The sequence below is a fragment of the Rhopalosiphum padi genome, chromosome 2 (genome assembly GCF_020882245.1).
Source record: "Rhopalosiphum padi isolate XX-2018 chromosome 2, ASM2088224v1, whole genome shotgun sequence".
Lineage (NCBI taxonomy): Eukaryota > Metazoa > Arthropoda > Insecta > Hemiptera > Aphididae > Rhopalosiphum > Rhopalosiphum padi.
The window spans coordinates 73,030,031-73,050,691 of record NC_083598.1 but is presented as its reverse complement, the minus strand read 5'-3'; the positions used below and the strand labels follow the sequence as shown (position 1 = coordinate 73,050,691).

The 20,661-nt window shown below is 26.3% G+C and overlaps 3 protein-coding genes across 4 annotated transcripts; all 3 read left to right on the top strand.

Moving 5' to 3' along the window:
• Positions 1-6,852: 6,852 nt before the first annotated feature.
• Positions 6,853-8,703, top strand: LOC132921071 (hydroxyacid-oxoacid transhydrogenase, mitochondrial). The gene is made up of 2 exons (XM_060983901.1): positions 6,853-7,072; positions 7,143-8,703. The coding sequence occupies exon 2, from the start codon at positions 7,153-7,155 to the stop codon at positions 8,542-8,544; it is 1,392 nt and encodes a 463-aa protein (XP_060839884.1). The 5' UTR covers positions 6,853-7,072; positions 7,143-7,152; the 3' UTR covers positions 8,545-8,703.
• A 578-nt stretch (positions 8,704-9,281) lies between these two features.
• Positions 9,282-14,066, top strand: LOC132922459 (spliceosome-associated protein CWC27 homolog). 2 transcript variants are annotated; one of them, XM_060985996.1, is made up of 9 exons: positions 9,282-9,305; positions 10,337-10,546; positions 10,616-10,816; positions 10,890-11,029; positions 11,321-11,518; positions 11,590-11,736; positions 13,034-13,221; positions 13,291-13,420; positions 13,512-14,066. In XM_060985996.1, the coding sequence occupies exons 1-9, from the start codon at positions 9,297-9,299 to the stop codon at positions 13,684-13,686; spliced, it is 1,398 nt and encodes a 465-aa protein (XP_060841979.1). In that variant the 5' UTR covers positions 9,282-9,296; the 3' UTR covers positions 13,687-14,066. The 2 variants fall into 2 exon arrangements, with proteins under 2 accessions (XP_060841979.1, XP_060841977.1); XM_060985994.1 differs by lacking the exon at positions 9,282-9,305 and adding an exon at positions 9,548-9,793.
• An 803-nt stretch (positions 14,067-14,869) lies between these two features.
• LOC132922786 (uncharacterized) lies at positions 14,870-19,291 on the top strand. Its single transcript, XM_060986481.1, has 3 exons — positions 14,870-14,999; positions 15,108-15,253; positions 17,312-19,291. The coding sequence occupies exon 3, from the start codon at positions 17,761-17,763 to the stop codon at positions 19,123-19,125; it is 1,365 nt and encodes a 454-aa protein (XP_060842464.1). The 5' UTR covers positions 14,870-14,999; positions 15,108-15,253; positions 17,312-17,760; the 3' UTR covers positions 19,126-19,291.
• The last annotated feature ends 1,370 nt before the right edge of the window (positions 19,292-20,661 follow it).

Sequence of the window (20,661 nt, the reverse complement as noted above, 5' to 3'; positions counted from 1 at the left end):
TATTATTATAATGGTACAATCCTATATATATATATATATATATATATATATATATATGGTTTGTCAGTTTTTGTCACAATTGAAGACGACAGGAACCACAAATAAAATGTATATACCTATATAGTTATTCACTATAATACTATATAATATAATATGTATATACTATAATACGGTCCACGCTCGTGTACTTATATAGTTCATAACTAGTAGCTAGTCTTACTCATCCACTTACTATATATATAATTTTGGGTTTATATAATTGTGATGGATTTTGTGGGTAAGGCGTGTTATTGTAATTGTGTATTGTAGAGATGTTATTCTGCAGCATTGCAGCATAGCATCTATATAACACATTAAGACGACATCGGTATAGGGGTGAAATATTTTTTTTTTGTTCAATCAACCATCAATGTCTATAAAACCATAGTGAAGTGTGAAACTGGCGTCATTTTGATGGCGGTTAAAATCTACTCGCAGGGGCGGATCTAGGCCAAGATAACGTGGGAGGGAGTGATTTTTAAAGGGCAAACATGATATCTATGATGTCTTACGAAATACGAATAATGAACTATGAAATAATTACGTTAAAAACTTAAGCTTGAGACGGGAACTGGTGGGTAATCACTTCGATCACCTCCTACCTAAATATACCAAAATATATAAATCATAAATCAGGAAGATAATATTACTAATACCTATACTATATAATATTATAACATATTATTTACTACACTCTATTCAAGTTAAGTTTACTCGAACATGACTATAGTCAATATATATGTTGAGAAATAAGCTTATAATTGAGAAAACGAAATTATTAGACAACTTTACACTTTACAATATACGTACAAGCCGTACCTACGGGGTTAACCCCCCACCCAACATTTTCTCGCATTACGAAAACATAGAAATTAATTTATCATTATTTTATGCACCACTTCTTAAGATTTGTATTCCCTACTCACCCTCTAAAAATTTTGTTTGAGTACAGCCTTGCGGATGTAGGTAGTAGCGTAGGTTAGTACATCCATTGATTATAAATATAGTATTTATAATCAATGATACATCTATGAAAGTAGGTAAACACTATAAACTTAGACTTATAAGTACTTAACTATAAGCGTATAAGTTATAATTGAATATAGGTATATATATACTATAGCCATAACGCAGGTAAATATTAGGTATATATTATATATATATATATATAATAATAATAATTAACTATAATATATATTCCTGTTTCCTGTATAGTTTTTACAGGCGCATTATGAATATTACTATTACAACATTTACAACAGAATGTAAAAAAACTAGTCCAATATTATACATAACACATAATACATGTATATATATATATAGATAAGTCGATACGCCAATATATAATAATAATAAATAATTGTTTACTTACGTTACCTAGTACGTTATATTTATATAGGTAAGTACCTGTATATTATATAGATTGCTCGTAGGTAAGGTAATGTTGTTTACCTGCTTGTGATTATATTTCATACTCAATAATATTATATCATTATGTGTAGGTAGTAGATAGATGATCTATCATAGATCGTAGGTATATAATATAATATGCTTGTATATTTCAATTACATCATAGTAAAGTACTAACTAATTATTATATTCCGTGTTACTAATTTGTATAGCCAGACAGCCAGTTAACCAGTTATTATAGGAAGGTATCTACTTATATCTACCTATGTATGGTGATTGGTGATATCGCTATATATATCACAGTTGACAGTATATATCAAATACCAATGTATCATGATTCATTACATAGGTAGAAGTAGGCGGTAGTTAGTATACTATTATACTAGTGTAGCCAGTGTAGGTACTAATAAATATTAGTAGGTACCTGTCTACAAATACATTTAATAAAAATTACATATTTTGTCGTTATTGATTGATGATTTGTATAACTACCCATATAATTTCATAAGTATGAAATATAAAACAATCACTTTAGATGCTGAGCGGAGTAATGATAATGTATTGATTTTACATTTTTATTTTTTATTTCCAGCCATCAACTTTTAGGGCAATAAACATGCTTCGATTTTCGAAAATGAAGATGGTTTCTGATAGCAATAATATTTCAAGATATTATCTATTTATACTACGAGTCTATTTTTTTTGTTTTACGGTATATACAGAAATGTGTTACTAAATATTGAGTTACATAAGTTGGCATAAATAAATATTAATATAATAACTCATCATTACTAATAATAAAATAAATGTGACATTTTCGAAAAAATTTATATCAATCAAGGTAGTAGGTACTGTAATATTTAAACTAAAATAAACGAACGTACGTATATTAAAAAAAAACTTAAAAAACATGTCATGAAATATACTTTGATATAGGCTGACAGACAGTCTTAGTTCAAAATCGTTTTTCGTATAATATAATGGTATATTGTTAAATTAAAATTTAACACTTCCATTACAGTAATCCATTTAACAGTTGACACTTAATGTACAGAAGAACGGTACTTACCAATTTTCCTACCATTTTTAAATTGTTTTAATTTATGTACCTATATGGCTATATTATTCTTACAAAAAAAATAATAAATAAATACCAAGTATTGACTAGGTATTGAGTTTTTTCTTTTTTTTTTCTTTAATAGTTTCCAACATAATCTAAATCAATACAGCTCAACGATTACAACTATAATTATATTTATAAATAAAAAATAAAACATCAGTTACTAACGAATAGTAACGATACATATAAAAAGAAAAAGAAAAATTTAACTGAAAACGTAGGTAATTACATTAAAATCAAGTTAAAAATCCAGCAAATTCAAAAAGCTTTAATATATTAATAACAACAGATCTAGAAGAGGAATTCAAAACAATTTAAGGAACCATTGAGATAACATTGATACTATATAAGCAATAAAATAACTTTAAACGGGGGTTAGAGAGTGATGTTCATTTAAAAATTTTTAGTTAATTTATCAATTACTATTAAAAAGTTTTATAGCAGATTGGTAGTTGAAAATAATTAAAAAATAGACAATTGGTTATTGCACCGGTAATCGGTGCCTTATTACAGGAACCTATACAGCTAAACATATAAAGGTCATAGGTGCCTATTAGATATTAGAACATATTATACATTTAAATCTAGGTATAGTTAATAGACTATATAACTTTAGTTTAGAAATAACTATAAAAACGTACAGCGATCAAATTAATAATTATATCTGATCAAATATTCAAATCATATTAGTTCGTAGTGTTAATAGTTCAGTGGATCGAAGTATTTAAAAAATACTAGGACATCGTACATAGAGATACCTAACATCCTTTTATTTAAATAACAGAAACTGCAACTTGCAAGGGTAATATAATAATTATTTATTATTATATATATTATATTATATGTATGTACAAATTTATACATTCTTTATTATTTTTATCATCGTATTTATTCATGTATTCATCATTATAGATCTAATTATAGATTCATAGCCCGGTACCAGTATTCCACGGTTGGTCCTTTACTCCTCTCTCCTACAAAATCTATTATGACATCTAACATCTGTCATAGATAATTAAATTAGATGATCAGCGCCCCACCGAGAAACAATTCAAGTACCTACACAGTCGACAGTCCTGTGGTAGTTTTTATGTGTATATACATTATACATCGTTTATTAAATATTATAATAGTTATAACTTATAACGAAATTTATATTAGTATATGCTGATTCTATGGAGGCTCAGGGTCTTCGCTCCTAGATAATTAATATTACATCGGTTTGATGTTTACAAAAATACTATGTTAAACAGAGTAATATGTCATATAGACTATATGTCTATATAGCACTCTCAGTGATGAATTTAGGACTTTTTTGTGGGGGGGCAACATTTTTAATATTATATAATTGTATAAACATAATACATATTTAGAATTTTATGATAGACTTTACAAAATATAATATAATTGTCAAGGGGGCGCCTCAGCCTCTATATTGAATTTACTACTGAGTACACTATATGTATATATGTAGAAGATTTTTAGATGTTTAAAAAAATGTTGTATAATGTGTAGGTATCTGTTTTTTCAACTAGGTTTTTTTCTTGCTCAATAGGTAGTATTTTTTTAGAAAACAAAATAAATTTAAACCTTGAATTTGTATAAATAATATACGATATACCTATGATCACTTTTAAGTCAACAAACTAAATATATATAAAAAATAAAATGGATGGACCAATTGGTCTTGTTTTAAAAAAAAAATGTTTGTCATAGTTAAAATAAGGCTTTTACGGAAAGAAAAATAAGAAAAGTTCTCCTAAAAATTGAAAATTTGAGAAAAATTGAAAGTGCTTTTATTGATGAAATTTTTGTATGAACTCGTGACCATTCGAGACCGTAGGTATATTTGCTAAAATTTGGAATATAAGTAGAATACTGATGGCAACAATACTCTGAACGTCTGAACTACTCTCGAAACAACGTTTACCAGGCCAGCTATAGTTCAATATAAATATTAAACCCACAATAATAATTTATATTTATATCGGATACGTCATTATAGTCTGTAATAAATAACAATAAATATGATATGCTGTAGTAGTGCAGTCTCTTATTCCTATTCGATTTCATTATCAGTTCTTTGCAATTCTCAAGTATATATACCGCATACGTAGGTAAGATATCTATATAAATATATAATAATAGGACTAACCACATTTTGAGTTATGAGTTTGGCAGATAATCAATGATGAAAGCATATGTAGATGGCATTCTCGATCATCAATTATAACTTCGCAACGCAAACTTTCGCATTAAACATTTCTGTGCTTGATTAGTTTTTCAAACACTACCTATATATAAAATATAGATATGGAGGTTGCAGGTACATTTATACTTTAACAAATTTTGCCATGTCACGAGTTTATGAATAGTAAAAATTGTAACCATTATAATATATCTTATATATGTAGGTACCAAGGTACCTACATATGGTTAGTATATGTAACTACTAGCTATACATAATTATATGTATACCTACGTGGGATCTCGTCTGAGAAATCTCGCAAATTGTGTCGAGAGACATTTTTTTTTCTAGTCGTCACGTAATTGTACTTCAGATGCTTTAGAATACAACGAATATGCGATGCAATCATGCAGGTACCCATCTCAAGTACCTATCTATTATTAATCAATAAAATAATTAGAATTATAATAATATATCAATATTCAGTATAATATGGTACGTATCTATTTTAATTTGTTATTTTAATAGTTTTTTTTCAAGTGTTTTAGTCGTTTGTAGGTACCTAGGACCTTCGTCAAAGATTTTTCAGCTCCACGTCCGTCCGAGATGCATGGGTCGTAATGGAATACCATATATACCATAGAAACGATAGGAATATATACTTAAATATAATGTCTATTAGTCATAATATTTTAAATTGTATTAATACGAAAAGCTACTTTGGTAAGAACCTATATACCTAAAAATAATTTTTTTCGATATTTATATTTATTATTTAATACACACACATTTTAGGTGAAATTAAGAGGTATTTTAAATTTTGATTAGAATTTTTTCTATTGTTAGAAAAAATAATTAACATGTTAAAATAATGTAGGATATTAATTGGGCATAGGTAATTAGGTATATTGTATTTTTGTTCCCACCGATATTTTTTTCAGATAATAATAAGTCTATTTTATATATAAATATTTTTTGCTGAATAATATAAGCCTTTGCTTTATAACAGATGTATTATTTAAAAACGTTTTTTTTTTTAAATTTAATTAAATATTTTATTATAGGTAATAAGGTAATTGGATTGTATAATACTATCTTATACAATTATTTTAAATAGAAAGTATGTACCTAAAAAATTATATTTACCTATTTACAATTTATAATCTATCTATCTTATAGGTACATCTACTAGCTACTTTTTAAATAGTTTTTTCCGAAATTCACGTATCACATATAACAGCAAATAAAATATTTAGTATTTACCTATCATAATTTATATGTAGTAGGTATTTTAGTATTAAGCATTGACCATCATAGCACATAGGTAATAACTAATTTAGTAGGTAGGTACTACAATTTTATCGTTTGTTTTAAATTTTATCAGCATAGGCACTGATTAAAACGAAAAGTCAAAAGTGCATAGGTACCTACCTAATAAGTAATATTATAAAACCAACAATAAAAACATTTCATAAACAGAATTTTTGTTTTTATTCCACTTGACGTAGGTACCTAATTAGTATAATGCAAGCACTATAATCATGATGTCGATACGAGTTATGGAAATTATTAAATGATAAACGGTATTTGCCATTAGGTCAATGCCCAATGGTTATAACATGTACTACAGAGTAATATATGAGTAGTAGGCACATACTACATACTCTACAGAGTAATTCATGTGAAAAATATGATTAAATAAAATATATCAACTATACTATAATAATATGTATTGTTTTAACGGGTCAAACTTCATTAATTTGGGACTAAGAATTGTAAACTTTTATGTTATACTACAACTACATATTAATCAAAGCGTTTAAATATCGAGATTACACTTTATTTAAAAATGAAAAAATGATCTGTTATTATCCTACAGATTGGACATATTGTAAAGTTCTGTACTTAATGGCTACATCTATCTATACAATGATTATTTATAACATCGTTTGACGTAAACAGAGCAATTTGATTATTCATAATAGGTACTATTTTTTTTTTTTTTAATATATATTAGTATATTACACAATATACATTTATAAAAAAAAAAACTTACTTATTGCCAATACCTGTTGAAACCTATTGATATTGTTATCAATTATTTTATTTTCAACGTGACTGCAGTCTGTTCTTCAAAGACATTTAAATTTTAGTGTCTGTAATTAATTCATACCTTACAATTTACATCAGTGACTGAGTGATCATATCTACACGTTTTTATTCTATTAATTGTGGTGGCCGGAGATCAGTTTTGATTGAACTGCTGAAGAGTGCCATTTAGAAATTAATTACTATTTGTATTTGTAGGCTTGGAGGTAAGCTATATCAAATTTTTTCTGTGTACTATTTATAATAATGTTATTTTTTGCTATTTTTTTCTTTCAGAAACGTCAGTATGAGGTCCAGAGTAATTAGCTTAATGGATACATTGAACTCAGTATCATGTAGATGTCCCTCTCATTCAAATTTAGGTGCTCTACCTTCAAGGCTCAGTACTAGCGTGGATCAAAAAGAATACGCTTTTGAAATGGCATGCTCTACTATTCGATATGGCCCTGGTGTCACCAAAGAGCTGGGTATGGATATGGTTAATATGCAAGCAAAACGGGTGTGTGTTATGACTGATTCAAACTTAGTGAACTTGCCGCCAGTAAAGGCTGTTCTGGATTCGCTTACCAAAAATGGTATAAAATATGACCTTTATGATAAAATCAGAGTGGAACCTAACGAGAAAAGTCTTGAAGCCGCAACAAACTTTGTACGTAATTTGGAATTTGATGCATTCATAGCAGTTGGAGGTGGCTCTGTCATGGACACCTGTAAGGCAGCCAACCTGTACTATTCTGATCCAGAAGCTGAGTTGTTGGATTATGTAAATCCTCCAATTGGGAAAGGAAAACCAGTCACTGTGCCATTAAAACCGTTGATTGCTGTACCAACCACTACTGGTACTGGAAGTGAGACTACTGGTGTTTGTATTTTTGATTATGAAAAGTTGAAGGCTAAAACTGGTATTGCAAATCGAGCATTAAGACCTACTCTAGGTATTGTCGATCCCTTGCACGCATTATGTCAGCCAGAAAGAGTTTGTGCTTTTAGTGGTTTTGACGTATTTGGCCATGCATTAGAATCATTTACAGCTGTACCATACAATGAAAGATCACCACGTCCAACCAATCCAATTTTAAGACCTGCATACCAGGGACGTAATCCTATTTCAGATGTTTGGGCTCGATATGCATTGGATGTCATTAGGAAGTACTTCAAAAGGGCTGTATATGATCCTGAAGACTTTGAAGCACGTTCTAGTATGCACTTAGCCTCTACAATGGCTGGTGTAGGTTTTGGTAACGCAGGTGTCCATTTGTGTCATGCACTGTCATATCCAATTTCAGGAAATGTTAAAAAATATCAAGCTACTGACTACATTACTGATCATCCAATTATTCCCCATGGGTTAAGTGTAATTATGTCTGGACCTGCAGTGTTCGAGTTCACATCTACAGCTAGTCCAGAACGTCACATTGAAGGTGCTAAATTGTTGGGTGCTGATGTCAGTAATGTTAAAAATGCAGATGCGGGGAAGTTATTAGCTGATGTTATTCGAGGATACATGCAGGACATGAAAATTGATAACGGTTTGTCAGCTCTTGGTTACACTAAAGATGACATACCAGGGTTAGTAAAAGGTACATTACCACAGCATAGAATTACAAAGCTTGCTCCAAGAGAACAATCGGAAGAAGATTTGAGTTTGTTGTTTGAAAAATCATTAACAGTTTTTTAGAAACTAATACTTAATACTTTGTATACTTTTATTATTGTTGAAGTTTAAAATGTTTAAAAAATGTAGTTAATTGTACTACCATTAATCATAATTGTTTGTTTTTTCAGTTTTTTGTCTACAAAATTTATTAGTTTCTGGAAATAAAAATATATAATTTTACTCTCATCTACTTATTATTCTATTTTTGTTATAGATTTATTAACTATTACAATTTAAAGTCTATATTATAAAGTATTTTTTATTTTGATAATTAATGTTGAAACTATGAAAAATATTAATAAAACAATTCTATGAGTAAAAAATATAAATAGACCTAACCATAATGTTTAACTAAATACTTACAATCACTAAATAATTTGAATAATTTAACTGAGATAGGTAAATTAATAACCAATGATGTGTATACATCTAAAAGTTGAAAATTGGTAATTTTGATTATATGTTTCATATTTTTTGTTACTTAGCGAGATTATAATTTGTCATCTACTTATATGCAACTAAATAATATTGAACCATTTATAATTTCTATTCATGAATGTTGTAAATTGTAAAAAAAAGTATTAATTCTTAATTCATATTCATTATGAAAAATATTTGACATTTAAACCCACCAATTTAGTAATTACTAAATTATTAACCATTAAGTCATTAATCAAATTTAGTCAAATAATTATAAATTATGAATACAATAAATATATAATCATATTAAGCAGTAAGAACAGAAGACAGATGACAGAACAAATAGAACAATAATGAATAAGGTAAATTAAAATTGGTGTGGAAAATGCATAGAGTATACTCTATGGGAAAATAAATTATAATTTCCTTATCAACGAAATATCTGATATCATTGGTACTTTATAGATAGTAAAATCACCAATATATATATATATATACGACGTACTCTATGAAAGATAATCGTTATTCTGATAATTTTTATTTTAATAACACGAATATTATTTATTGATAAGCATAAAATTTATTATTATTTTTGTTTACAATATTTAAATACCAATGTTTTATTATTTTGTGTTATAATCAAAAAAACCTAGACCTGAAGTTTTGGCTGAAATGATGTTCAATTGAGTCTAAAAATCACAAAATATATATTTATTATTTTATAATAGATATTAATAATTCATTAAATTAAATTAATTGTATTTTTACTTGTTTGACAAAATCTAAATAATCCTTTGAGGTTTATAAAATGAGTAATATTTATATACAAGAACCTCCTACTTCTGGCAAAGTAATATTGTTGTTTTATTTTATCTTATTTACTTTTAAAATATTATACCATGGACTGAAGCTTATATTAATTTAATTTTACTTAACAGTTATTAAATGTAAGGTCAGTGGCATAGCCCTGGGGGGCAGTTGACCATGTCTTCCCCCCATAGGCTGTATCAATTTAATGTAAAAATTAACCGTTATTGTCAATGTTTGATTATGTTTTTTTAGTATTTTGGGTTTGCCCCCCTCCCAATTTTAAAATCTTTGTTATGCCATTGAGTAAGGTATATTTCCTTTGAGTTCTAATGTCCTAATGAATATTTTTTTTTCATAATATACCCTTCTTCTTCTTTACTGAAATATTGTAATGAAATTTGAATAATATTAAAACAAAAATATAAATAATTTTAAGAAATAACAAAATAATTACAATATTATAATTATTATGCATTTTATAAACACACAAATTATATTGATAAATGTTAAATAGATTATAAGTATTAAAAATGATGAAATATTGTTAATAAAATTATTTAAATATTAAATATATTGCTTTAAGGTTGTGCTGAAAACTTCATTTGGAGATATTGAAATTGAATTATGGTCAAGGGAATCACCAAAAGCTTGTAGAAATTTTGTTCAATTATGTATTGAAGGATATTATGATGGAGTCTTGTTTCATCGTATTGTTAAGGGTTTTATAGCTCAGGGTGGAGATCCAACTGGAACTGGAGCGGGTGGTGAATCAATTTATGGCCATCCATTTAAAGTAATTATTTTATTTGATTTAGTAATGTTTATTATCTATTTCATGAAAATTAAGAAAAAGTGTTTTTAGGATGAAATACATTCACGTCTTCGGTTTAATCGACGTGGTTTGGTGGCTATGGCAAATGCCGGAAAAGATGATAATGGATCTCAATTCTTTTTTACTTTAGGATCTACTCCAGAACTACAATCCAAACATACAATATTTGGAAAAGTTGCTGGTGACACTATCTTTAATTTAACCAAATTAAATGAAACTCTTGTGGATACGGTATTTAAACATTTTAAACTCTTATTTATTACATTATTTTAACATTTATTAATCTTAAACATTTTATTTATAGGAAGATAAACCAGTTTATGATCAAAAAATACTAAAAACTATAGTACTAAATAATCCTTTCCCTGATATTGTTCCTAGAGTTGAAAAAAAGAGTGAAAAAATTGAAAAACTTTCAAAAAAAAAAGAGGTTATTGGTGTCAAGTAAGTCTATATGACCTTTGAAACATCTTCTATATTCTGTTTAACTTAAGAAACATACTCGGTAGCAGGAAGTTTTCATTAGACGGCAGTAAAGCAACACCCATTGTCACCCTTGTTGAGTTTACCATCTAGAAACCTATCATTTCACTGTATAGTAAGTAACGTCCCTGCTCATAAGTCAGCCACCAAGTATATTTCTTCATTTAAACAGAGTATAGATGTTTTAATATACCATTTAATATATGACGTATGTATTTATTCCCCAAGATAAAATTTACTTATACGTTTTAGAAATTTTAAACTTTTATCATTTGGTGAAGAAGCTGAAGAAGATGAAGAAGAACTTATTGATGTTGTTAAGGAGTTTAGTGGTAGACCAAAATCAACTCATGATGTTCTTAAGGATCCTCTGTTAAGTTCAGAACCTGCTGTTGTAGATAATGAACTTACAGATGACATAGCTATACCTTCTAGTGATCAGATATCAAAGTAAAATATATTTAATATTAATTTGTACACCTATAATTATACTAAAACACATAATTTTATTTTTTATTAAGAATAAGTATTGATGATGTTCGGTTAAAATTGTCATCTAATAGTAAACATAAAAAAAGTGTACCTAAATCAGTTGAACAATCTAATGAAGAAGATTCTGATGATTATGAACTTGGAAAAGATCTAAAAGAAGAGAAAAAGAGAAAAGCGTAATTATAAATTTAGTATTTAAATATTTTATTCTATAACCAATGGTGATAAATGATAATATGAACTTTTTTTTCTGTAAAATTTATTTAATATTTGTATGCTTATTAACAAATACATTTAAGTAACATTCTGCTTAACGTAGGTTACTGTGATGAATGTGTTAAATTTGAATTCAATGATAAATCATTGTATAGTGCAAGGCTGTAACTGAGGGGAGGGTTTGAGAGTCTGGACCTCCCCACTCTCTGACATTTTTAAAAGTAGAAACATTTTAGTGTTGAATATAATTTATTGACTATAAATGTTCGGTATGTATGTTAAAAAAAATTATTGGACAACTCTCCCCTCCCCAGGAACTTCTTTTCAGTTACGGCCTAGGTACAGAGGAACTTCGATTATTCATCAGTCATCGGATTAAAGCCCTAACGAATAATCAAATAAGACTGTTAATTGAATATATGTAATTTTGTTATTGGGAGAAAAGCTAATAGGGTACCTCAAGCATTTTTACTCTACGAATAATTTTTTATCAACATTTATAAAAAAATCACTAAAATAATGGAAAATTTATTGATTGTAGTTAATTATAATATATAAACATTTGGTGACGATTTCAAGTAGTAATTAATATTCGAGTTATACCAATAAAATAAAATCAATTTGGTCAATTACTAGATTAGTATAAAAATTCCCATTTTTCCTTAATTTTTTATTGGGTTTTTTTGGTTATTTTGAAAAATACTGGGAATTTTTAATTGTGACCTATCTAAAGTATAAACTAGATCCAATATATTATCTATAATCACCCTCCAAGTTAAAAATTGAAGCATTTTATTAAATTAATATTTAATTAAAAAATATATAATGTATGCAATAAATATAATATATATTACATATTATAGGTACTTATAAATAATAATATTATGTATCATATTTATTATTGCCCATAATAATCAATTGGTACTGACATCTATTAACATTTTTACAATTAACGTCATTAAATATTTTTATACTAGATTAATGATTACTAATTTATATCTACAAATAATTTGATTAAGTTTGTTGGCTGTAATGAATTGTGTAATCATATGTATTATATAAACTGTTCAAAATAACCCTTAAGACTGAAAATCAAAGCATTATTTTAGCTACTAATCATATATACAAACACAAAAAAACACATAATTGTCAAATCAATGTATTCATTTCTCTGCTCAAATCTTAAATTATACCGTTAAAACTAAAATATTTTAACTTGTATTATATAAACTTAAAATTTGCTTATTTTATTATTAGAGAAGAAATCCGGAAAGAAATAAATCAAATCAAATCTCAACTTTCAAAAAAAAAAAAAGATAAAAAAAAAGACCTAGATATAGACAATACACCTAGTATACCATTAGTGCCTATTGATCCACTTAAGCATCAATATTTGGAAGATATAAAAAAGTATTCTTCTAAAAAAAATGAAATTCCAAAAAAAGGTATCACATATTATAAATTATAATTGTTAATAATTTTAAAAATTATTTATTTTATGATTATTATTTTAGGTTCAAATAGAGAAGAATTTGCTCTTAGTCTTTTAGAACAATTCAAAAATAAATTACATAATGCTATACAATCAAGCCAAGAAAAACCCGAAACAAAATCAAAATCTGAAACAGAAGAAGATGATGATTGGTAAATTTTTTAAATTGAATGAATATTATTTTTTATTATACTTTTTGATTTTGTATTATAATTAGCTTACAATATATTTTTTTAACTTTAGGAAAAGCCATCCACTTCAATTTCAGAAGGAAGATGCTGTACTAGCAAAAGATGCAAATAAAAAAGATGACGATTGGTTTGAAATATATGATCCTAGAAGTGCTATCAATAAAAGGAAACGTGAATTGAATAAATTAAATTCAAAAACTGAGAAGGAAAAAAAAATTAAACTTTAAAATATAAAAAATGTATTCAATGTATCTTACTTTTTTTATAATGTATAATAAATTTGGTTATTTTTGTTTAATGTATTATAATAAAATATTATTGAAATGTAATCAAGTCGTCAAATTAAAAATATTAAAATAAAATTATTACATTAAAACGTACTATTATTGGACACATAAAGAAATTTATTAAATTAAGTTTTTATTTGATATTCATTTTTACTGTACTTAGTAATATCATTGATTATAAATATTTAATTTATTAGTTATTTATTATAAGTATTTATAATCAATGGTAATATATACAATAGTCTTGATATAACATATTTTATTTATCTTATTTTCAAGTGTTTATTCAATTTGTCAATAAAAACAAATTTTATTCAGTACATTATAAATAGAAATATTCTAAACTAAACTATAATTTTATACTGATCATGCGGTATTAACTTTTTCTAAAAAATGTATCTACTATTTTCAATTCTAAAATAATGAATTGTGTTTTTACTGTACATTTTTTTAATATTAAAACCTTATTATATTGGAAAAATTGGAAATTACTATATAATACAAAAATGTATTAATTTAACAAAATAATATACATTTCAATGACATAGCCGCATAGGAACATACTTAACTAGATTTGTAGATTAACATAATTTACAACTGAATTTGGCCTTAGAACCATGATATGCTCAGAACTAAAGCTAAACTAAAAATATAAAAATAATTTATAGAATTATACATTTACATATTGAAGTATTTTGTGAATTCGCAAACTACTAAATTAGTAGGTAGTAAGCACTTTTGGATAAAGCTATAAATCTAGTGAATGATGATCTATGGTACTATCAAAAACCATGATGTATTATGCCCGGAATACACGATGCTAGTTTTTCAAGCTAGCTATTCCCAGTTATTCTGGCTAGGAATGGCTTTCCATGCTACTATGCTAGCTTACTAGAATATTCACTAGCTTGCTAGCTTAAAAACAAAGTTAGCTCTGTTTACACGAAGCTAAAATTATTAGCTTTCTAGCTTACTAGAATTACTTTGTTATTCAAACATTTCAAACTTGAAAAACTAGCCTCGTTTATTCCAGGCATTAAATTATTTAAATTCTGGTCTTTTATCAGCAATAATTCTTATCACTTATCCACTTATCAGAGGAATAACCACGGTCTTAGAAGATCTTCTAAGACCGTGGGAATAACTGACCCAATCACTGCTCGATAATACTGATAATAGAATTCTAAGGATGATATTGAAACTGCACTTTTAAACAGCGTACTTTAACATTTAAAATATACACACTGTTCAGAGTAAGTTTATATTTTTATAATTTTTAAACCATTTTATTTGTATTTATTTCAATACTCAGAAAATTTAGTATTTTAACTTTTTTGTGTTAATACTTTCTGTTTAAATAGATTGATTATGAGATTTGGTAAAATAAGTTCAAGTAAACCGGGAAGTAAACTTATTCTAGCTAATTTCAGACATTGCATCAATGTAGCTGCCAAGGTTGATATTTATAATTATGTACTTAGACCTCTAATTGGATCTATAATTGAAGGTTAATTTTATTAATTATTAATTATTATTAATTTTAAAATAAATCCAATAAATTGTTCAATACAATTTCAACTAATAAATCTGATATTAAATTTTGTTGATATTTTGAAGGTTTAGTATGTTTATATGTTATTGTAATTTGTTACTATAGTAAAAATAACTAAAAAAAAATTAATTTATTTTTATTAGTTATAATTATTCCAGAATAGTACTTATTTTATGATTGTACTTGAAAATTAAACTAATGAGCTATGTTTGCCAACTATTTTATAGACATATATCCCAAAATTGAATACCCTTTTTTTATATCTGTAATAATTAGATTACTAATTTAAGTCTATAAAAAAGATATGAAATTACATTAAAAGAGTTTAAAAAAAAACAATTTAGCTATACCTAATAAATAAAATTTATTTATAATATTTTATTTTAACATGTTGACTGCCATACAGCCGCTGGTGTCTATATAAAAATAATTAGGTATTCTTAATTTTTAGACCGCCGGCTGCCGCACCATATCATTCGTAGAAGAGTGAGGAGACCATACGGCCTAGAGCTGCCGTAAATTAATTTAAATTTATATTATTTACTTTTCTGTGGTGCTACAATAATGATCTAGAAAATGCACTGTGGTGTAGCAGGAATAATTGCAATTTTTTTGATGTAATAAATATAATTTTAACATTTTTTTTTCAAATTCAATAGTATATATACAAATTTATAATGATACTGAAAAATGTCCTTGGCGTACCCATGATAAATATTTTAGTAGCTGCATGGCAGTCAACGTGTTAATAATAATTTTACTCTTAATTAACTTACTAAACCTTAAAAGATTAATTTATAATACTAGCAAACTAAAATTGATAATATGACCATTTAAATTTATAGAAAAAAAAAATCTTTACTAGAATATATTATAAAAATATAATGATTACCATTTAAAAATATACTTAATTTTGCTATTGATACCACTGTGCTTAAAAATATTGAAGTTATTAAAAAAAAATAATGAAATTTTACTATGGCTAATAGTATATACTATTGGCCTTTATCAATACAAAAAAAAAAAACAAATAAATCTTGAAATTAAGTTTTGTACAACATCAACTGATTATAATTGTAAGTGTGTAATTATTTGAAGAATAATCATTGCGACTGAACAATGCCCATGATTGGACAAAAGTAGACCATTGAGATTTCTGTTTTTTGAGTGGTTATAATATATATTACCTGCTTCTATTATTTTGTAAAATAATTTTGGCTTTCCAAAAATCGTTAGTCACAATTTTTGTTTATAAGCATTAAAAGCTCAAATGTTTACAAAATATGTCAAAATCTCGAAAATTTGCAAGGAATTTTTAAGTTGAAATTTTCATAAAAATTTTGTAATTTTTATCTAAGGTTTAAAAACCCAACACAAGGTTCTCCATAACTTTTTCTTCAAATAACTGTAAAAATAACTCCAGCGTCAATATAAAAAAAAATTTATGAGCATATGAAATTTATTTTTTTATGAAATTCGAGTAAAATAACAATATATTACAATTTAAATATAGGTAATAATATAATATATCCTATTAATTATCCTAGACTTACAAATCATCTCCATTCAGAATCGTTTTTAGTATACAATGATACCTATCATTGCATTCAAATTTAACACATTCATTATAGTGACATATTCATTTCCATGTCTACTATACAGCAGAGCGATATCCACTCGCCCACCTTTTGTTTTAATTTAATTTAATTAATAATTAATATTCATATTATATGGCTGTAACAATTTAATTAGAGATTGTAATTTGCAGTTTACTTATCATTTTTTACCACACATGATAAGAAATCGGTGCAGTTTACATGAGTGAATTTGTATTTACCTGTATCTTGGGTGCACTTTACAATCACTGCAATAGAGGACCAACAATTTATTTATCTTTGCCCCCATCATTAAATTTTAGAGGGCAAATACCCCACATCTAAGATTACGCCTATGAATATTTTAATAAAAATTAATGATTTTGTTTGTACTTATTTAATTTTATTTAAATTGCAGGAGGAATGAATGCTACAAATACCATAATACCATTGGAAAATACATAAAAATCCATTAGATGGTTTTACTACTATTTATAATTCTGAACATTTTATAAATAGTATTAATTTAATCAGAAAGGTGCAACTAGAACAATTACAAAAACCTTTGGTTAAAAATATTATTGGAAAACAAAAATAATTGAATTCTATTAAAGCTTTTAATCAATTTACAAAGAATAAACTTTCTCAATCTTTAAAATATCATAGAAATAACAATATCAATGAAAATGCATTTAAATTACTTGTGGTTTCAGTCTACAATAATGGAAATGTTAGTGGAGTTAATAAAATAAATCAATATAGTAGTTTGCAAAATGGTTCTAATGTAACTGATAGTAAATTTAGACAAAAATTACTTTATAGGATTGGAATTTAAATAAAATTGTAAGCCCAATTAATTCACATAAGATGAAATTGTATACTAATACAATCAAAGATTTAGTTGATTCTAATTATATTTACAACAAAGAAGTTACAGAAAACACATCATTTACTCAGTTAAAACATAATTCAGATGAAGGAATGCTTAATAATTACTCAGATTCAAATGAACTAACAGTTAAAAATTCTTCAACATTAAGTTTGAGTAAAAAAAAAAATACAGATGATTCTAAAAACAAATTTAAAAAGAGTTCAAATATATCTGATTCAGATAGTAGTAGCAGTGAAGATATTGAATTCCCTATAAAATATTTAGGGCATGAACATTTTTTTAGTAAAGAAAATGAAAATGACAAAAGTAATTCCGATGATGAAATGCATTCAAAATTTAGACAAAGTGTATCCAAAAGACAAAATACAAACAATTTTAAAATATATTGTAGCACTGATGAAAGTGATTCGTCTTGTGAATTATCTTCAAATGTATTAAATATAAATCCTATAAATAAATCAGAAACTGAAAACTGTTACAAAACTTTTGGCAATAATTTGTTGTCAGACAAAAAAACATTCAAAAAATATAATAAAAGAAAAGAAGTAAATAATAAATCTACATTTTCTCAATTGTCCAATATTAATAAAACTGACATAGATCAAATTTTGGAAAAAGATTCTAGTAGTGATGTTGGATTAGCTCTCATAAACAAAATAAGTAATGAGAAACAGGAAAATGAAAAAGTTTTAAATAAAAACCTAGGTTCTACAAATATAACAAACACAAGTTCTAATGATGAATTATTTATTCTAAATTTGTTGAAATCAAAAAAAAAAATTCTTTTTTCTAAGCAAAATAATATTAATTTGTTAGTCAATGAGGAAGATAAAAAACATAAATTAATAAACAAAATATTGACTGTAATAAAAAATAAAAATAAAAAACAAAAACAAAAACTAAAATTGCATGTTCCACAAACTACCTCATATGTATCAGAAAATAGAAAAGATGTTTTACACTTAACAATTCCTATTGAAGATTTAAAATATAGTATGCCTATTTATAATTTTTCTCAAAAACGTAACTCCTCAAAGTTGAATACAAAACTTTCTGATGACAGTATTTATGATGAAAACTATATAATAAAAAAAATTATGAAAGAACGAAAACTTAGTAAAATTACAAAAGTTGATGTAGAAGAGCAAACTACAAAAAAACATAAAAAATCAAAATATCAAAAGGCATCAATGTTAGATGGATTAAAGAATGATGTTATAAATAAAAAAAGAGAAATACCAAGAGGAACTAAGGATTTTCTAATAGATAGTATAATTGGTGCTTTAGAAAATTCTTCAAGTGATCATGGTTCTATTAAGAAGAAAAAACCTAAAGTTTAACTATTAAATCACTTATTGCTAAAAATTGATGTTTAAAAGAATAGAAAAATGTACAATGGTATTTACTTGTAGGTGATATGTACCTACCAACTTACCTATATATAAATTAACTTTTCAGTTATAAATTTATAAAATAAGAAGAATAAATATATTTAATTTGTATTAATTTTAAACATTTTTATTTTATAAACCATTATATTATAATTTATAATCAATGGTATAATGATTTTATTTGTAATTGTATTTTTTATTTTCATTTTGTTATCTGATAGTGTTCATTAATTGACTGGATTGTAAATAGATAAATTGCATTATTTACCAACTGTTGCCTATTACGACTAGTGTCATCCACGATGAGACAGTTTTTTGTTTTTATATCACAAGGTGCAATGCCAAATGAGGGACTGTTAATTATTGTTAAAGTGAAGTATTCTTTTGGCAAATCACTTTGCTGCTATACAGCGAAATCGTGACCAACGCTTCAGTTAACTTGGCTACTCCGTCCACCATTTGTGTGGTATAATACCATTGCTTTTATAGAATTTATTTACTTTATTAATTATCGGACACATTTATTTTTAGATAAATTTATGATGAAATCGGATTTTGGAGGTCAAAATTAGGTTTCTGCAAGTTGTCATTTAGTTCAATAAAATCTGAGTTAATTTTTATTTTTATTATTAACTAAATAAACAAATATTAATACAGTAGGTACGTGGTTTTTTTAACGGTGATTAGTGATTACAAAAATTCAGCAAACAAACCTTAAAAATTCCCCACCCCTAAATCTACACATCTATACATAAAAAAATCACAGTAAACAATTTTTATTAGGTACTTGGTATACTTGTTTATAGTAACAACTAACAGGAATAACTGAATTTGGAAAGCGCTCTGTATAGTGTATATGTATAATGCCATTTTACAGATAAAATTAGTAAATCATTTCTAGGCTAGGTCTGTCCGAGATTGTTCTTCTATAAGGGTTATCAGAGCTTATGGGGGATGAGGGGATGATAGTGGATTAAGTGCACAGGCGTAAGTGTAGAACGGGAGCTTAACCCGCTTTCCTGTAAACTTCTGTAGAACACTAAATATTTCTTAAATTGACCTCATGAATATATACAATAAATTATGTTAATACGTTACCTATACAAATTAATTGATATTTTTAGCACCTCTACGAATTTTCAACTATACTTATGCGCCTATATAATATTATAATATGTATGGTTAACTTTAAGTACCTACTAATAAAATTGAAGATAATACGATAAAGAAAACTTTGTAATTTTCAAGTTATTGTCATTTGTGGAGATTATTATTTTTGATGAACCAATAGGAACACAGTCCACACTTCCTCAGACAATTTGAGCAAATTGATAGGAAAATCTGATCAGCTTGTTCATCAGCTGCAAGGTTTGCAGGTAGAGCTGTATACCTGGATACGTAACGAATAATATATATATGTGACTACTCCACTACGCATTAAATTATTAAAATGCACCAATACCCGTGTATCACAGCAATAGTAAT